The sequence below is a fragment of the Morchella importuna genome (assembly GCF_003444635.1).
Source record: "Morchella importuna strain M04M26 chromosome Unknown Morimp01GS042, whole genome shotgun sequence".
Taxonomy (NCBI): Eukaryota; Fungi; Ascomycota; class Pezizomycetes; order Pezizales; family Morchellaceae; genus Morchella; species Morchella importuna.
In genome coordinates this window covers 373,782-388,721 of record NW_025763439.1, presented here as the reverse complement: position 1 = coordinate 388,721, position 14,940 = coordinate 373,782, and the positions used below count along the sequence as shown (strand labels likewise).

General features: G+C 47.4%; 1 protein-coding gene across 1 annotated transcript; it reads right to left on the bottom strand.

The window, feature by feature from the left end:
• LAJ45_10166 (uncharacterized protein) lies at positions 1-647 on the bottom strand (the record flags this gene model as incomplete). Its single annotated transcript, XM_046119695.1, has 3 exons — positions 1-215; positions 300-441; positions 507-647. The coding sequence occupies 3 exons, from the start codon at positions 645-647 to the stop codon at positions 1-3; spliced, it is 498 nt and encodes a 165-aa protein (XP_045967145.1).
• Between the last annotated feature and the right edge of the window lie 14,293 nt (positions 648-14,940).

Genomic DNA, 14,940 nt, shown 5'->3' with positions numbered 1-14,940 from the left:
TCAACCCGTCCCCGTCCGAATTCTTCCCCCATGAATAACCACAATCTCACCATGTAGCCACGCCACCTGCTCGCCCGTAAGACGTAGCTGGTCCGCGTCTCTCGCCTCGGCCCAGTGGACGCGTGCAACACGGAGCGTCTCAGCGAGTCCCGCACCGGTGGTGTTCGGGAGTTCGTAGTCTATTCCGTGAAGGCGGAAAACGATGGTCCGAGCGCCTGTTGGGGTGTGGTGTTAGTGTGGGGGTTTTGATGGAGGGAGAATGGAGGGCGGAGGATGAAGAATGGGAGATGGTTACTTACCGACGCTTGTCAAAATTGTATGATCTGGAGGGCTAGTGGCGGCAGGCTTTAGGGCGGCTTTGATACGCTTCTCGGCGGCCTTTGCGCGCTTCCCGGCGGCCTTGATACCCTTCTCCGCGGCCCTAATTCGCTTCTCCGCGCGCTTGAGGCGGCGGGTGAGTCTCAGAATCTCAGCATGGTGGGCGCAATGGCCATGGGCTGCGGTACTATCAGGCGGCGCATGGGTAGGTGGGGTGCGGTATCGCTGGAGGCGCGGGTCAGGGGAGAGATCTCCTCAGTGGTAGCTGCGGCGACGTCCAGGGCGGGCGTGAACATATCTCCTGGAGGTGTTGTGACAGGTAGCGACATTCTGCAGGAACTGAATGGAGGGATCTTTAAGTCTGAGGTTGTATGGTATGTGTGTATTATCAGAGGGAGCGCAACGGTGGACTTCGCTTTATGTCTTTCTTTTTTCTTTTTAGGCGTGTGCTTTCTATGGGACCGCGCCCGGCCAAATACTCATAGGGCTCTGGGCTTGGCTGCAGCGGGGACGGTCCGAGACGGGGGTGGGGTGTTATGCCATAGTATAACAAAGGAAAACATAGATTACCTGCAGGTAATAAAAGCTAACCCACCGTTGACCCCAGTGGTAACTTGTACGTACCTCCTAATTGATAAACCCCCGCATAAATAGTAACCGAGATTGTGAGATAGATGGCGTGTCATCGCACATCAAAAATAATAGACTTCAGGCCGCACCATCAAATCTGGTTACATAGTAGCGTGCAGCGCAGTAGTATCGATTACACCATTGCTTACTTTAGGTCTCGTGGCTTTTTATAAGAAGGCATCCATGGCTACCACCTTCTTTCTATGACATCGAGGACATGTCAAGTGGACCATACTGTCGACAGTATCGAGAACAATTAATAACGTTGCTAGAAAGAGGAGCTGACGGCGCCGCAAGAGGCCGGGGGGGATGACCACCTGGGAAAATGTGGTTCACGGAGTGCATGAGCGCGAGGCACATCAGTGGTAGGCATCTATATAAGCAAGGTCTCTCACCACGAACATGGGCAGATAAATGAACAAGACCGAATCGGACCCGGATACATTTCCCGACAAGTTCGCGCGCTAGCGAACGATCTAAGCCCTTTCCTGCCTTTCGTTATGTGGTGTGGATAACGCACCGATTGACGCATGCGTTTGAACACCGGTAGAAAATCATACGGAAGAGTTCAGCTAAACGGAGGTGTGTCGATCAATGAATTAAAAAGAAAAGGATGTGCGTCATGAGATATCACTCGTTTGTGTGCAGTCACCGGTTTGTTTTTCTTTTTTGTTTAATTCATTAATTTACAGTCACCGCTTCTGATATTCGTGAAAATACGAAAATAGGACCAGTTCCAGCAATGCACAGTAAGCCTTATGCCACTCCATCGCATTCCTGGCTGCTACAACACAAGGCAGTATTCTAGCCCTAGTACGATAATTTCGCCTCCAATGCCCTTAGCCCGCTTGATGCTTTCGCCGCCCAGGCACCTAGCCCTAGCCCTACCATATTTTAGCCGCCCTTCCTTGGCGCCGCTTTTTTACCACTCCTCCATAAAGAAGTGAGTATAAATACCCACCTCTCACTCCTTCACCTCCTTCCTTTCTCCTCAATCATGGTGCTCCCGGATTGTTCCACCGTTGCCTCGAACCTTCTCAGGCACGGGGCAAGGGTGGAACAGGCTAGAGAAAGTATTTAGGAGAAGTGAAGTAATTGATCGTGTTAATTGTTCTAGATAAGGGGGAATGCCCCGTATTTATACTAATGAAAGGTAGTACAAAAGAAATATGTGATGAGTCATGGACGTGTGAGTAATGGAATGACTAATAAGAAAGTGAGTCATGCACCGATGACAAATACTGTAATGAAATGATGAAAATCTTCCAGAACTATGAAACGTGCCGAGGGCCCTATTTCAAGACTTCCCCTCGTGAGCCACAGTGAATAGTAGAAGAAAATAAAACATGTTTGCTTTTATCCAATCCCTTTGTAAGTAAATCCGCCACGTTCTCGTTCGTAGAAATATATTCCAGTTCAAATAATTCATACTCAAACCGTTCCCGAACAAAGTGAAAATGTACGTCAATGTGTTTAGAACTTTTATGAAAGACAGGATTTTTAGCCAAAGAGAGAGAGCTGTTGTTGTCGCCTCGAAGAATAAAAGAGAGATTCGGTTTTTGTTCCAACTCGTGGATTGCATTCCTTAACCAGATCAGTTGTCGACTGGTGTCCGAGAGGGCCATGTATTCCGCTTCTGTTGTGGAAGTGGTGACAGATCGTTGCTTATAAGAGCGCCAGGAGATGAGAGCTTCCCCTAGCATAAAGCAATAGCCGGTGAATGAGCGGCGGTCGTCGACGTCGGAGGTATAGCTTGCGTCGCTGTAGCCGATAAGTGAAGTTGTTCGCGTTTTGGCGTAAAAGAGTGACCAATCTAGGGTACCTTTGAGGTAACGGAGGACGCGATGGACTGCAGCTAGATGGACCTTGGTGGGACAGGAGGAAAATTGCGAGAGCATGGTGACGGTGTAGGCTAGGTCGGGTCTAGTGCCGATTACTGCATACATGAGTGAACCGATTATCGACTGATAGATTGTTGGATCGTCGATTTTCTCAGCTTCCGTTCCTTTTTGGAGGTGGACGTTGTTGTCGATAGGTGTTGCCACAGGTCTGGATTCGTTGAAACTGTACTTGATAAGTACACGCTTGAGATAGGCTTCCTGTGATAGGATGATGCCAGTCTTAGTGTGGATCAAGTGGATTCCGAGTGCCCAGTTGGCTGTGCCAGTTTCCGTCATTTCGAATTCAGAGTGGAGGAGGAGGCTGACGCGGTTTTTTCGTTCAACGGACCAGTAAAAGATGAGGACATCGTCCACGTATATTGCGATGACAACTTCCCCTGTTTTGTGCATGAAGACACAAGGGTCGAAGTCTGCTTTTCTGAATCCTATTTTGATTAGCGCTTTTGAGAGGCGGGCATACCATTCCCTTGATGATTGTTTGAGGCCATAGATGCATTTGATTAGTTTGCATGCTTTGCCGGGAGTAGGGTATCCTGGAGGAGATTTCATGTAGATTTCTTCCTTGAGTTCGCCGTACAGAAATGCACTTGTGACGTCCATTTGGTCGCATTGGCCACCGGTTTGAAGGCAGCGAGCGAGGAGTAATCTGATGGATTCGTATCGGGTGACGGGGGCGTAAGTTTGATCGAAATCTTGACCAGGGACCTGTGAGAATCCTTTTGCGACTAGTCGGGCTTTGTACCGTATGGGGTTGCCGTCGGGCCCGAGTTTGATTTTGTATACCCATTTGCAGTCGACCAATTTGCGGTGATCCGGTGTGTTGACCAGATTCCATGTGTTATTCCTTGCGAGTGAGTCGAGTTCAACTTTCATAGCATTCTGCCATTTTTCGGAGTCAGGACTGTTGATCGCTTGGTGGTAGTTCGTTGGTTCTGTTAGGGTAGTGTCCTGCTGAATGTTGTGTCCGTATCTGACCGGAGCCTTTCGTTCCCGTGCTAGGTTACGTCTTGGTTGATCAGTATCTGTTTCAATAACATCATGCGGGGTACGTTCAGTGGCGGGCCTCGTATAGCCGGCCCCCACTATACTTGCGTGGTCTTCCGAATCAGTGTCGGAGAAATGTTCCATGGTTTCACGCATTATTTGTTGGTTGATCATGTCGTCGTCACTTGGGTCGTCGTCGTATGTTCTATGTTGTTTTGGTGTTGACGGACGTGAAGATGGTTCTTGTTTGATCTCGATTTGTTTTGGCTTAGGGGGTGTGTCGGTTTTTGTTTTGACTTCGATTTCTTCCCCTACGGATGTACCTTTAAACCTAAAATGACGAGAGAGAACTACTTTCCTTTGTGATGGTATGTAGACGCGACAGATTTTTTCAGAATCTCCGTATCCGCAGAATTGTCCCGTTATAGCCCTTGCATCCAGTTTTGTTCCAGCTGGTCGTGCTTCGACGGGTATGTGTATGAACATGGTTTCACCGAAGGATCGGAGGTGCCCAATAAAGGGTTTCTTGCCGGTAGGTGCTTCGTATGGTGTCATATATGGGAGTGATTTGTGCGGGAGGCGGTTCTTTACGTGTACCATGGTGTTGATCGCTTCTGTCCATAGATTTTTTGGGAGGTTGTGGTCGAGCAAGGCGGATCGTGCCATTGTTGCTATAGTCCTGTTAAAGCGTTCTAATGTTCCATTTGACTCGTGAGAGTAAGGTACAGTGAATTCATGCTTTATGCCTTTGGAGGCAAAAAATTGTTGAAGGTCATTGGAGATGTACTCGCCACCATTGTCGCTTCGAAACCGTTTAACCGTTTTGTCCAATAGATTTTCCATGTAGGTGATGTATCGTTCCGTGGCAGCTGCTGCGTCTGACTTCTTTTTAAGGAAGTAGAGGTGAGCGTACCTGGAGTAATCGTCGATGAAAGTGATGTAGTAACTGAAACCACCCAGAGAAGGAGTCGAGAATTTGCCGCTCAGATCTGAGTGGATTAGTTCCAGTGGTTGTTTGGATTGTGGTTCGGTGAGGGGAGCGAGGTGAGACTTGGTTGATTTAGCGAGTTCACAAGTGTTGCATGTTTCCATGTGACCAGATGTGGGGAGAGACTTGGGGTCGGCAACCATGGTGCGAAGCCGTGAGAGCGAGGAAGCGGGGAGATGTCCGAGCCGTTGGTGCCAGTCATAGAAGCTGGTGGCGGCAGAGAGGTGTGCACAGGGTTCCTTGATTTCAAAAATGTAGAGACCAGTACTATTTGCGTTAGCGATCCCAATGATTTCCTTGCTATTCGGTTTGTAGATGGTAAAGCCGTATTCCGTCCCAGTTGTAGTGAATCCCTTTATAGCGATGCAAGACCAAGACATCAGGTTGGTGTTGCCTAATTCGGGGATTAAGAATACGTTCTGCAGAGTTATCAGGCCATGTGATCCGTTGATGGTGACGTTGCCTATTCCGATTATCTGGAGCTTGCGACCTCCTCCAACAGTAACTGTTCCAGTGTGGGGAGTGGGGTCGGTAACCAGCGTTCCGGTCATATGGTTGGTTGCACCAGGGTCGAAGATCCATGCCTTGTTATCGGTGGTGGAAGGTCCTGCAATAAAGCCAAAGTAGTCTTCCATTGTAATGTCCGAGGTGTCATCTGAGAAGTTGGTTAGGTCGAAGTCAACCGGCATTGTGAATACATCGGTTTCTTCGAGTGCGGGAAGGCCAGAAAGATCAGGGATCCAAGAGAGGTTGAGTTTTGTGTGAAATGCAGTACCGGACGCGACGTTGAGGTTGCCAGATGCAGCGGACTTCTCCTTGTCTCTGAAAGCTTTGAGTTTCCGGCAGTTTTTGTGCGTGTGGCCTTTTGCATATTCTCCATTCTTGGTGCAACAGGTGCATGTGACGTCCCGATTTCCTGTTTCGTTGTTACGTGGCATCCTGACTCTGTTTTCTTTCCGTGTCCTGGGTTTCCTCGCCTAATTATGTAGGCTTCTCCAGCCGCCTGTCAATCATTGTTGCGCCGTGAGTCCAGATCCAACAGCTTTTCATAGACGTCATCGAAAGTGACGTTGGGCTTGGTTTGCAGGTTGTCAACGACTGATTCGAGGGATTCGTGCTGGAGTGAGAGGAGTAGGAAGGATGCCTTCGCTTCTGAGACAGATGCGAGTTGGTGAAGGTTGTAACCGAGTGGGTCTTTGGTCTTGTCCGTAGAGTTGCTAGTTCTAGTGAGGAGGGATGACCAGAGAGTGTTGAACTGGGTTAGATGTTCCTTGATACCCTTGTCGGGTGTGTACTGTAATGTGACGACATTAGCGAGGAGCGAGTGGAGGGAGGCGACGGTTTTCCGATCGAATCTGTCTTCAAGTTGAGTCCAGAGGTGATGAGCAGTGTCGGCCGGTGTTAGTGTGAGAATAACTTCGAATTCGATGTTAGATTGGAGGAATACGACCGCGAGATTATCCTTTTTGTCCCAATCGCTGATTTCTTCGGCATTGTCGGAGGTTTCTTCTTCGTCTTAATAAGCCTCAGCAGTGCTTCCTGATGCCTGTGGTGCCGTGGTAGGTACAGTAGTGGTGGTGGTTGTCAACACGGGACGCTTGCTCGAACCATTGACCAAGTTCCACAGATCGTGAACTTTCAGCATGCGGGTAGCAAGGTCCCTCCATACAGTGTAATGGCCTTGACCATCCAGCTTGCATGGGAGTGCGGGAATTTTGATGCTTCTCTCAGACATGATTGAAAGTGAAACGAGAAAGTGTACTTTGTGGTAAAAATGGTGAAGAGTGTATAAGCGTGAGTGGTCTCCGGGCTCATAACCTAGAGAAAGTATGTAGGAGAAGTGAAGTAATTGATCGTGTTAATTGTTCTAGCTAAGGGGGAATGCCCCGTATTTATACTAATGAAAGGTAGTACAAAAGAAATATGTGATGAGTCATGGACGTGTGAGTAATAGAATGACTAATAAGAAAGTGAGTCATGCACCGATGACAAATACTGTAATGAAATGATGAGAATCTTCCAGAACTATGAAACGTGCCGAGCGCCCTATTTCAAGACAGGCTGGACAGCAGGAAGGATTGACTGGTGATCCCTCTGCCCTACACAATCATCGTGCTTCTTTTTTGTTCCACCGTTATCTCGTACCTTCTCAAGAGGAACGAGGCAAGGGTGGAACAAGCTTGATAGTAGGAAGGATTGGCTAATGGCATCTCTGCCTCGCTCCTAGTGCGCGGTTTCGAAACGGTAAACTACAATTGATGCAAACTCCCGCATTTGAGAATGAAATTGGCAAACAACTGTAGATTTAATTGGATTAACAAAAGGATTAACATGGTCTATTATCCTACCATCGATCATGCTATTAATTGCAAACATTAATATTTTCTCAAAGAAGTACGGGAGGGAGACCAGGGTTGAGGCTGCATCATTTCGAATGATTATAGCCTATACCATTTAGACCATGAGGGAGGCTATTAGCTTTCGATCTGGACACATCACCCCGTACGTAGGATAGTAGCAGGAAAACGTAAATTACCCTTTCTCTTAAATTACCTTCAACGAAAAACGCGCTGAGTACTAAAACAGCAGACTGAACGTTTTCAGGCTGGTCGTATTCTTGACCTGGACTTGATAGGTTATGAGGTAGATGATGGATGATTGATTAGACTACTAGACAAAGTTTGGTTTAGAACCAGTTCCTCTAGATGAGTGGTTGCGTGACACGATCCAGCCATGCTACCACTGGATCGTGTCCTAACAGTTCCGCCAAGGCTTTGCACGACAACGTACTCTGGATAGGTTAAGACCAACTGTTTCGGCCATGTGTACTCAGGTTAGTACATAACCCCTAAACAGGTAAAGAGTAACCTCTTTGGGTCGTATTACGGGAGCTAAAACCTAAAAAGGAAATGCGTACGACTTCACCCTACAAGGTCTATTCTTGCACTTCCAAATCGGATAGATTAAGCTCATCGTAGCCAAGAAATTGTGCCGTAGTGTCCCTCTACTGAAACGTATCTTGTCTCCCGGGCCAGATGGCTTCCGCTAAGTTGCTTAAATAACACAGTTGCGGGTCGCATCGCCCCATCTGTTCATGTTGGTAATGGCAGCCTGATTGATTACACATCCGACCTAAACCAAACTCTATATTTTCAAGCAGAACGGCCCGCTGCTAAGAGGCAATGTGTAACAGCCCGCCAAAGACCGACACCTCGACCAGTCACAGTAGAGTACCCGATTCATGTACGTTTACTCCACGGGAGGGGTTCGCGAGCGTCATGTTATCCTGTCCTTGCCTGAGCTCGACGTCCATCCTAGGGCGAGAATGGTTCCTGGAAAAGCAAAAAGACTTATAAACGGTATGCCTAATCCTTGCGTAACTGACCCTGTCCTGATGGGATCGGTCAGGTGTATAATATGCGAAAAGCTATCCCCGGAGGTCCTTTCCCTTTTTGGTATGTCCTCGAATGCTTATCCCCGTGACCAGAGTATTCACAGCATACATTATGAGGACATAACCTATTTAGCAGGGGGGCTGGCGGTGCTAGGAGAGGAAGAACAACCTAGGAGGGTGACGGCCTACGGAGGAAATAACTCGCAGAGTGCAAGGTTAGGCTCATTAGCGGCAGACTTTTAGATAGGCAGAGCCTTCTACCACCAACAAAGACGAAAGAATAAGAGTCGATCATAAACCATATTCTTATTTGAACGTTCGATCCTGTATTGTACAATTGTAATCGAGACTTACTATCCAGGAATCCCATCCTAGTTGTCTCTTGGTAGGACATTGACTGTGGCATGCTCTGTGACATGTACAGTACGATGCCAGTCGTGAGGGTCAGGCGCGGCGTCGCAACGCCGCGCGCGCAACCAGATTTCCACAACCTTTTCACGGCAGGTTGGTACACAAGATATTAAATGTCAAATTATTGTTATTTATCTACTATTTAACAACTATACAAAAATTCAGCTCTCCAAAGGATCAATTGTGGTTGCTGTGCTGGTACCCGTGATTGTTCGGGGGGCGTTGCGACGCTGCGCCTGACCCTCACGGCTGGCATCGTACTGTACATCTCGGGGGGTGCTGGTGTATCTATGGCCGTACGCTCCCCAATAGTCCGTTTTCCAATATATATCGTACGGAAGGACTCCACAGCGCGGGAGTACTTGTATGGTTTCGCTCGCTGCAACCACGGTTCTCATTGTTCTGGACATGGAAATATAATTATAAAACCGGTATAGGGTACGCTGTTTGAAACTCCATTGTTTTACCGACTACTACAACACCGCGGAGTATTCCTCCACGGACACATTTTCGCCCCACACAAGTCCTTCACTAGCGCCTAATTTTCGCCGCCCGCCCTTCCTTGGCGCCGACCCTTTCGCCACTCCCACCCAGTATAAATAACCCGCAACCCTTCCTTCCCTCCTCCCTCTCTCCTCCTCAAGCAATCAGCAATCATCGTGCTCCCGGATTGTTCCACCGTTGCCTCGTACCTTCTCAAGAGGAACAAGGCAAGGGTGGAACAGGCTGGATAGTAGGAAGGATTGATGGTGGCATCCTGACATGTTCGGTTTCATCTCTTTTTTGCTTGTTCCGTGTCTTTTTTCGGCAAAGTGCATTTTATCAACTTCATTGTAGGAAGGATTTCACTGAGTATCAGTGGGTTTATTAATATGGTTGAGGATGGGGGGAGTATGCGTATTTCTTTGGCGCTGTGAGAGATGGTGCTGCCGATACTATAGAAAGGTGCTAGCTACATGTAGTGTAAAGGCTTAGTCACCGCACTGCGGACGCGGGAGGTGAGAAGAGAGGTGGGCGAGTGATAGTATATGATCCGAGTTATAGGCGGCGGCGGTACTGACAGCGGTGACCTGGCACGTATACACCCATGCTGGGACTGAGCGGTTATCAGTGGGATGGGTGCCGGTTCGATCATATGTGCCCGTAGGTTGTTTTAATCATCCTGGAGCTTGTTTATTGAACTCGCGATGTGTAACTCGTGTGCTTTCTCATCCGTCAGAGTAAGTGCAGGCTCTCATACAACCCCGACCCCAACTCTCACTCCACAATTCCTCACAGCGCAGAGAGTCCCGCGCCTTCGCCCCGATACCAGGCTTCTCACAATCACCCGCCCGCGAGCCCTCCATGGGTTTTACAGCTCTATAGCAGTCCATGTGTTACGCTCCCCGTACCTGGACGCGGGGAGGAGGATGGAAATACAACTACGACGTACTGCAGTGTTATGACAGCTTGTTGGCGGCGTCTGAGCAGGATTTGATGGTAGTGGGGTTGATGCAGGGGGCGAATGCAGGTACCGGTTGCTGTGCTTGGCAAGACAGGGGTTGGTTGCGCTTCAGAGTTGACTAATGCAGGTACGCTTCAATGTGTAACAGGGATTCAAGATGTCATGCGTGGCGCTACTGCAGGTACAGAAAGTGGATCTGGGTTGCGCGTGAGGCTCATGGAGGAACATAAATGCAGGGACAAATCCAGAAACACGGCCTACCACCACGTAAGATGGCTTTCCCTTCTCCAGTTTGCACAATGAAGTCGCCGCAGACTAATCACCGCTTGTTGGGCGCCCCCGGCGGCCTACTGCCCCTCCTTCTAACCCCTCCGCTACTCTCACCCCAACCCCCGCTGCAGGTCTTCGCCGCTTCCACTGTACACTTTCGCCGCGAATACAACGCCAGGCGATATGTGAACTTTTAATATGGCGCTAGGAAATATTTATCTTTTGAGCATTGTTTTGTGATTATGAAATTGTTATCGGTGCCTATGCAGAAAGGGATTATTCTCAACCCGATCGTTTTGTGCTTTTGTGGGCTTGGCTCGCGTTATGCTTTCTAATGTCAGCTGCAGGTCATGTCACGGTGGTTATATACCTTGCGTTGGTCAATATGGGAAGGTTAGAATTCTAGGAATGATCTAGTGTAAATGGGGAGTTGGTCACTTGGCGAAGATTGGCCATAGCGGGAAGAAACCAGTAATTCTTGAAGTTCCCAAGCCGTTAGGCCATATGTGGAATATTCCTCAAATGTTGACCTTTCCATATTTACATGAACTAGAGAACCCCCTCTGTTTAACTATAAGACTAGCGGTGAGATCAACCAACACCGCGATAGAATGCTTGTGCAAAGTAACACCTTTTTGCTAGAGCGCCACGTCAGACATGTATATTACGTCACTAGACACCACCTAGTTGATTTTTGTAATATTTGCAAATTAGGGTTAGGGTTATTGATCAGTTGTACTTCGGGTCGTGGACCGAGTAGTAGTTTTAACAGGAGTGGAGCAGTGATGCTGACTGATTAAACCTAGGGGGAGGACTCTGGCTCTTTATCTTCCGCTACGCTGCCCTACAGGGTATGGCCGCAGGCGAGAAGACCTGAGACAGAAGGTATTAGCGATTATTGTACAGCGGCGGGTAAAAAGTGATCGGACGCTTGCAAAAGCAATATTACATTTGGCGGTTCGAGGTCGTTGGCCCCCTTTACCACGGCGGTAAATGCATCAAATACATTGCCCACGTAAGCCGGGCACGTAAATGCATCAATTGATGCATAACCTGTTGCGAGTTGTGTAAAATCATATGATGGATGCATTATCGATGCATTATCGATTACTTTACTGATGATAATCTATCATAAACACATTTACTGAAGAGTTCTGTCCAAAAATTCGTGCGAGAAGTCGTCTGGAAAATTGCATGGAAAATCGTTAGTGGTTGAGAAGGGAATACTTAGACGGCGCTGGGAGGTAGTTAACGCTCGATGCGACAAAGACCCTGATACGCATAATAGAGATGATTTTTTCTTGAATCACTAGACATCTATATTGTTGTGAGGACGTATCACGTATAAACTAAAGCGCTGCAAACTTCACCCGGGATTCCAAGGAATATCGCTAGGCATCAAGAGCCATGGGTCTCAAGTGCCAGCTCGACCCTGCGCTCGATTACCTAGCTGAGGGCCTGCGCTATAACCTGTCAAAGCAAACCTTGATTCTTTTTCTGAAGCTAAATTAATCTTAATTGTCATGTCGGAGGCTAAAGAAGCTCCTGAGTTGAGCCCCGGGAGCACATATATAGCACCCCACCTTCCGACAGGAGTATCCCCGACGTCGAGCAGCACTTCTGAAGATCTTCATCACCAGGATCGTCCTTACGCCGGGGATGATGCAAATATATCGGGTTCATTTGAGAACTCACGATGCTCTCGAGCCTGGATCTCTTGGCAATTACAACATCGTCCTCAAATGGCCTCGTAACCGGTTAACTGAATCCAGAAATTCAGACGCTGCTGGGCCTGACGTCCCTTCTAGCCTAGATCATAACATATTATCGAATTTTCCACTATATACCTACATCATAGATTGCGCTATTCTAGTATGGTGCGCCCACGCTTAACGGTAGCGGATCGCGACGAAATGTCAATGGCTTATAACTTTGCGACGAAAAACCGTAAAAAAAAAAGCGTAATGATAGAACTCTAGTACTAGTGATGAAGTTTAGTTCTATCATTGCAGAATTTTAATACCGCAGGTGAGTAGACACTCACGCAGCCGGGTCAGTCGCGCATTACAACAAAATTGGGCGTGTTCAATCGTTGCAACCAATCAACGTTAGCCAATTTCTATGGTGCGCGACTGTCCCCTCACGCGCGGTATCTGTCTGGATTGTAAAGCCTTAGGAAGTTGAAATTGTGTATTTTGTACGTAAAATGCGCTAAGACTGAACAAAGTGGAACAGTATTATCCCTTAGACCGTAGCAACGTTTCGGTCCCATTTGGGACCGCAAAAAAATAGCCCTTTAGTGCCATGGAACACAACCACAATACATCCATAAATTTTAATAATTTAGTATCACAATCTATAAATGAGTTATACTAAGTTATTAATATACTGGAATATTTGAGAAATATCTCAATGCATGGTATTACTTTGTTTGTAGGCTTGGCAAAGTCTTTGTCAAAAGAGTACTGTTCAGTATGCTTTGCTGCCTCCCAGTTTTGGGATGAAAGTGCAAGGCTTAGAACCGAGCCCAAAGAGATGTGAGAGGATAGATCTGGTACGGTCATAATATTGCATCAGCAAACAATCAGGCACTGATATATACAGTCGGGGTACAGAAGTTTTGGTAATATCACTCGGCAACGGCATCGCCCCATGATTTTGAGGATTCCCTACCCCGCCCCAACTTGTTACCACTCAGCGATACCATGGCCAGAACAGAAAAGGTTGACGGAGAGGGTAGGTTATCTGATTTTGAAAAGGGTCAGATAACTGCCTTTTGGGATGAGTTCAAAAGTGTCGGAAAAATTCTTCCTCGCCTCAGACACCCCCGCCCGTACACAACTGTCCATAATTTCATCCGTCGCTATCTCCTTCGTATTTCAACCAAAATGTTCCAGTTACTGGCAGACCTAAGAAAATGAGTGCCCGGACCCCCAACAGACTTTTTACCGCTGCAAAAGAAAATAGATCCCAGTCTTTTAGAGAGTTAAGGGATGATCTGGCACCCAAGGTCTCAATTTGTATGGTAAAGCGTCACCTACACTCCCGAGGAGTTAAGAAGTGGAGAGCAGCCAGCAGACCTCTACTGAAACTTGAGAATGCTGTCAGACGACTGGCTTGGGGTATTGAGCACAGATATTGGGCTGCCGAAGACTGGAGTGCCGTCATATGGAGTGATGAATGTTTGGTAGAAAAGAGCAGGAATCCTAGGGTTATATGGATGTTTCGTTCTTGGTGGGAAAGATGGACAAAAGATTGTATTAACCCTTACTCAAAAAGTAGTGAGGTGAAATTGATGGTGTGGGGTTGTTTTTGAGGGAGAAACCGTGGCACATTTGTTCCTATCATCATCAAAACTATGGACCAATTTGTGCACACTCGCCTGTTGGAGACATGCTTTGGGCCTGTCTATTATCACGGGGCTATGGGCGATGGACTATAATGCCAAGGAATACAACCAAGACAAGGACAAAGTATATAGGTATCCAGAGCTATGAACTGTAGGGTGGTTCGACTTGATCGAGGATCAGGGTGAAACCTATGAAGTGACGTAGAACAAAGTTATATTTATAGTATGAGGTACAGAGGTTGTGTGAGAAGAAAAAGGAAAGTAAAGGAAACAAGAAATGGCACGAAACAACACCCCTTTATCTATCCAATGCCCTTGTCCGATGATGACTCATACCTTCGCATAATAGCAACTGAAAGAACATAATAGGAATCCCCATTACAAATCCTAATCCCCCTGCGCAATACCTCCTTTTCCTATTCCAATATACTGCCTAGCCGGACTACATAGCTGCCGTTATATCTATACACAGGTACAGCAAACCATTGGAGACCCAGTCTTTGTCCAAGATAATTCCCCAGTACATAAAGTATACGCCCCTATGATTTGGCTGGAGGTCAACAACATTGAATATGAGGAATGGCCACCATACTCACCTGACCTGAACCCTATCGAGCATGTATGGAAAAGGCTGAAAGATAAACTGCATTCCCTATACTCAGACATTCCAAATACAAGAGGCGGGCCGAGGCAGTGAGGGCGAGATTAGCAGAAGTCCTCCCTTTAGTTTGGGAGGAAATAGAGCCTGATTTCCTTCAACGGCTTTCACACTCAATGGTAGATAGAGTACAGGCTGTAATTGACGCAGAAGGGTGGTATACCAAATATTAGATGGCAATCAGGCATATGAACGAAGATGTAATTCAACATAATTTATATTTTCTATCTAAAGTACCTCCACCTCAAATTTGAAGTCATTGTTATCACTTTTGGTTGGGCTCGTATAGGTGAGTTGAGGCGTCGAGGTTGGTTGCCATCCCGGATTTTCACGACTTACCAAAACTTTTGTCCTAGTACTATAATTAGCTGTTAACCGGGTGCTAATCTAGCTCGTCTGAAATGTGATATGTCCTGTAGCTAGTCCCGGTTAGGTAAAGTTGTGGCAAATGACGTCAAATTTGACGCATCACATCTTGAGGATCCCCACCTTCGTATCCACCTCCTACCTCCTACCTCACCTCCTACCTCACCTCCTACCTCACCCCCTACCTCACCTTCTACCTCACCTCCTACCTCGACACCTACCTCCTA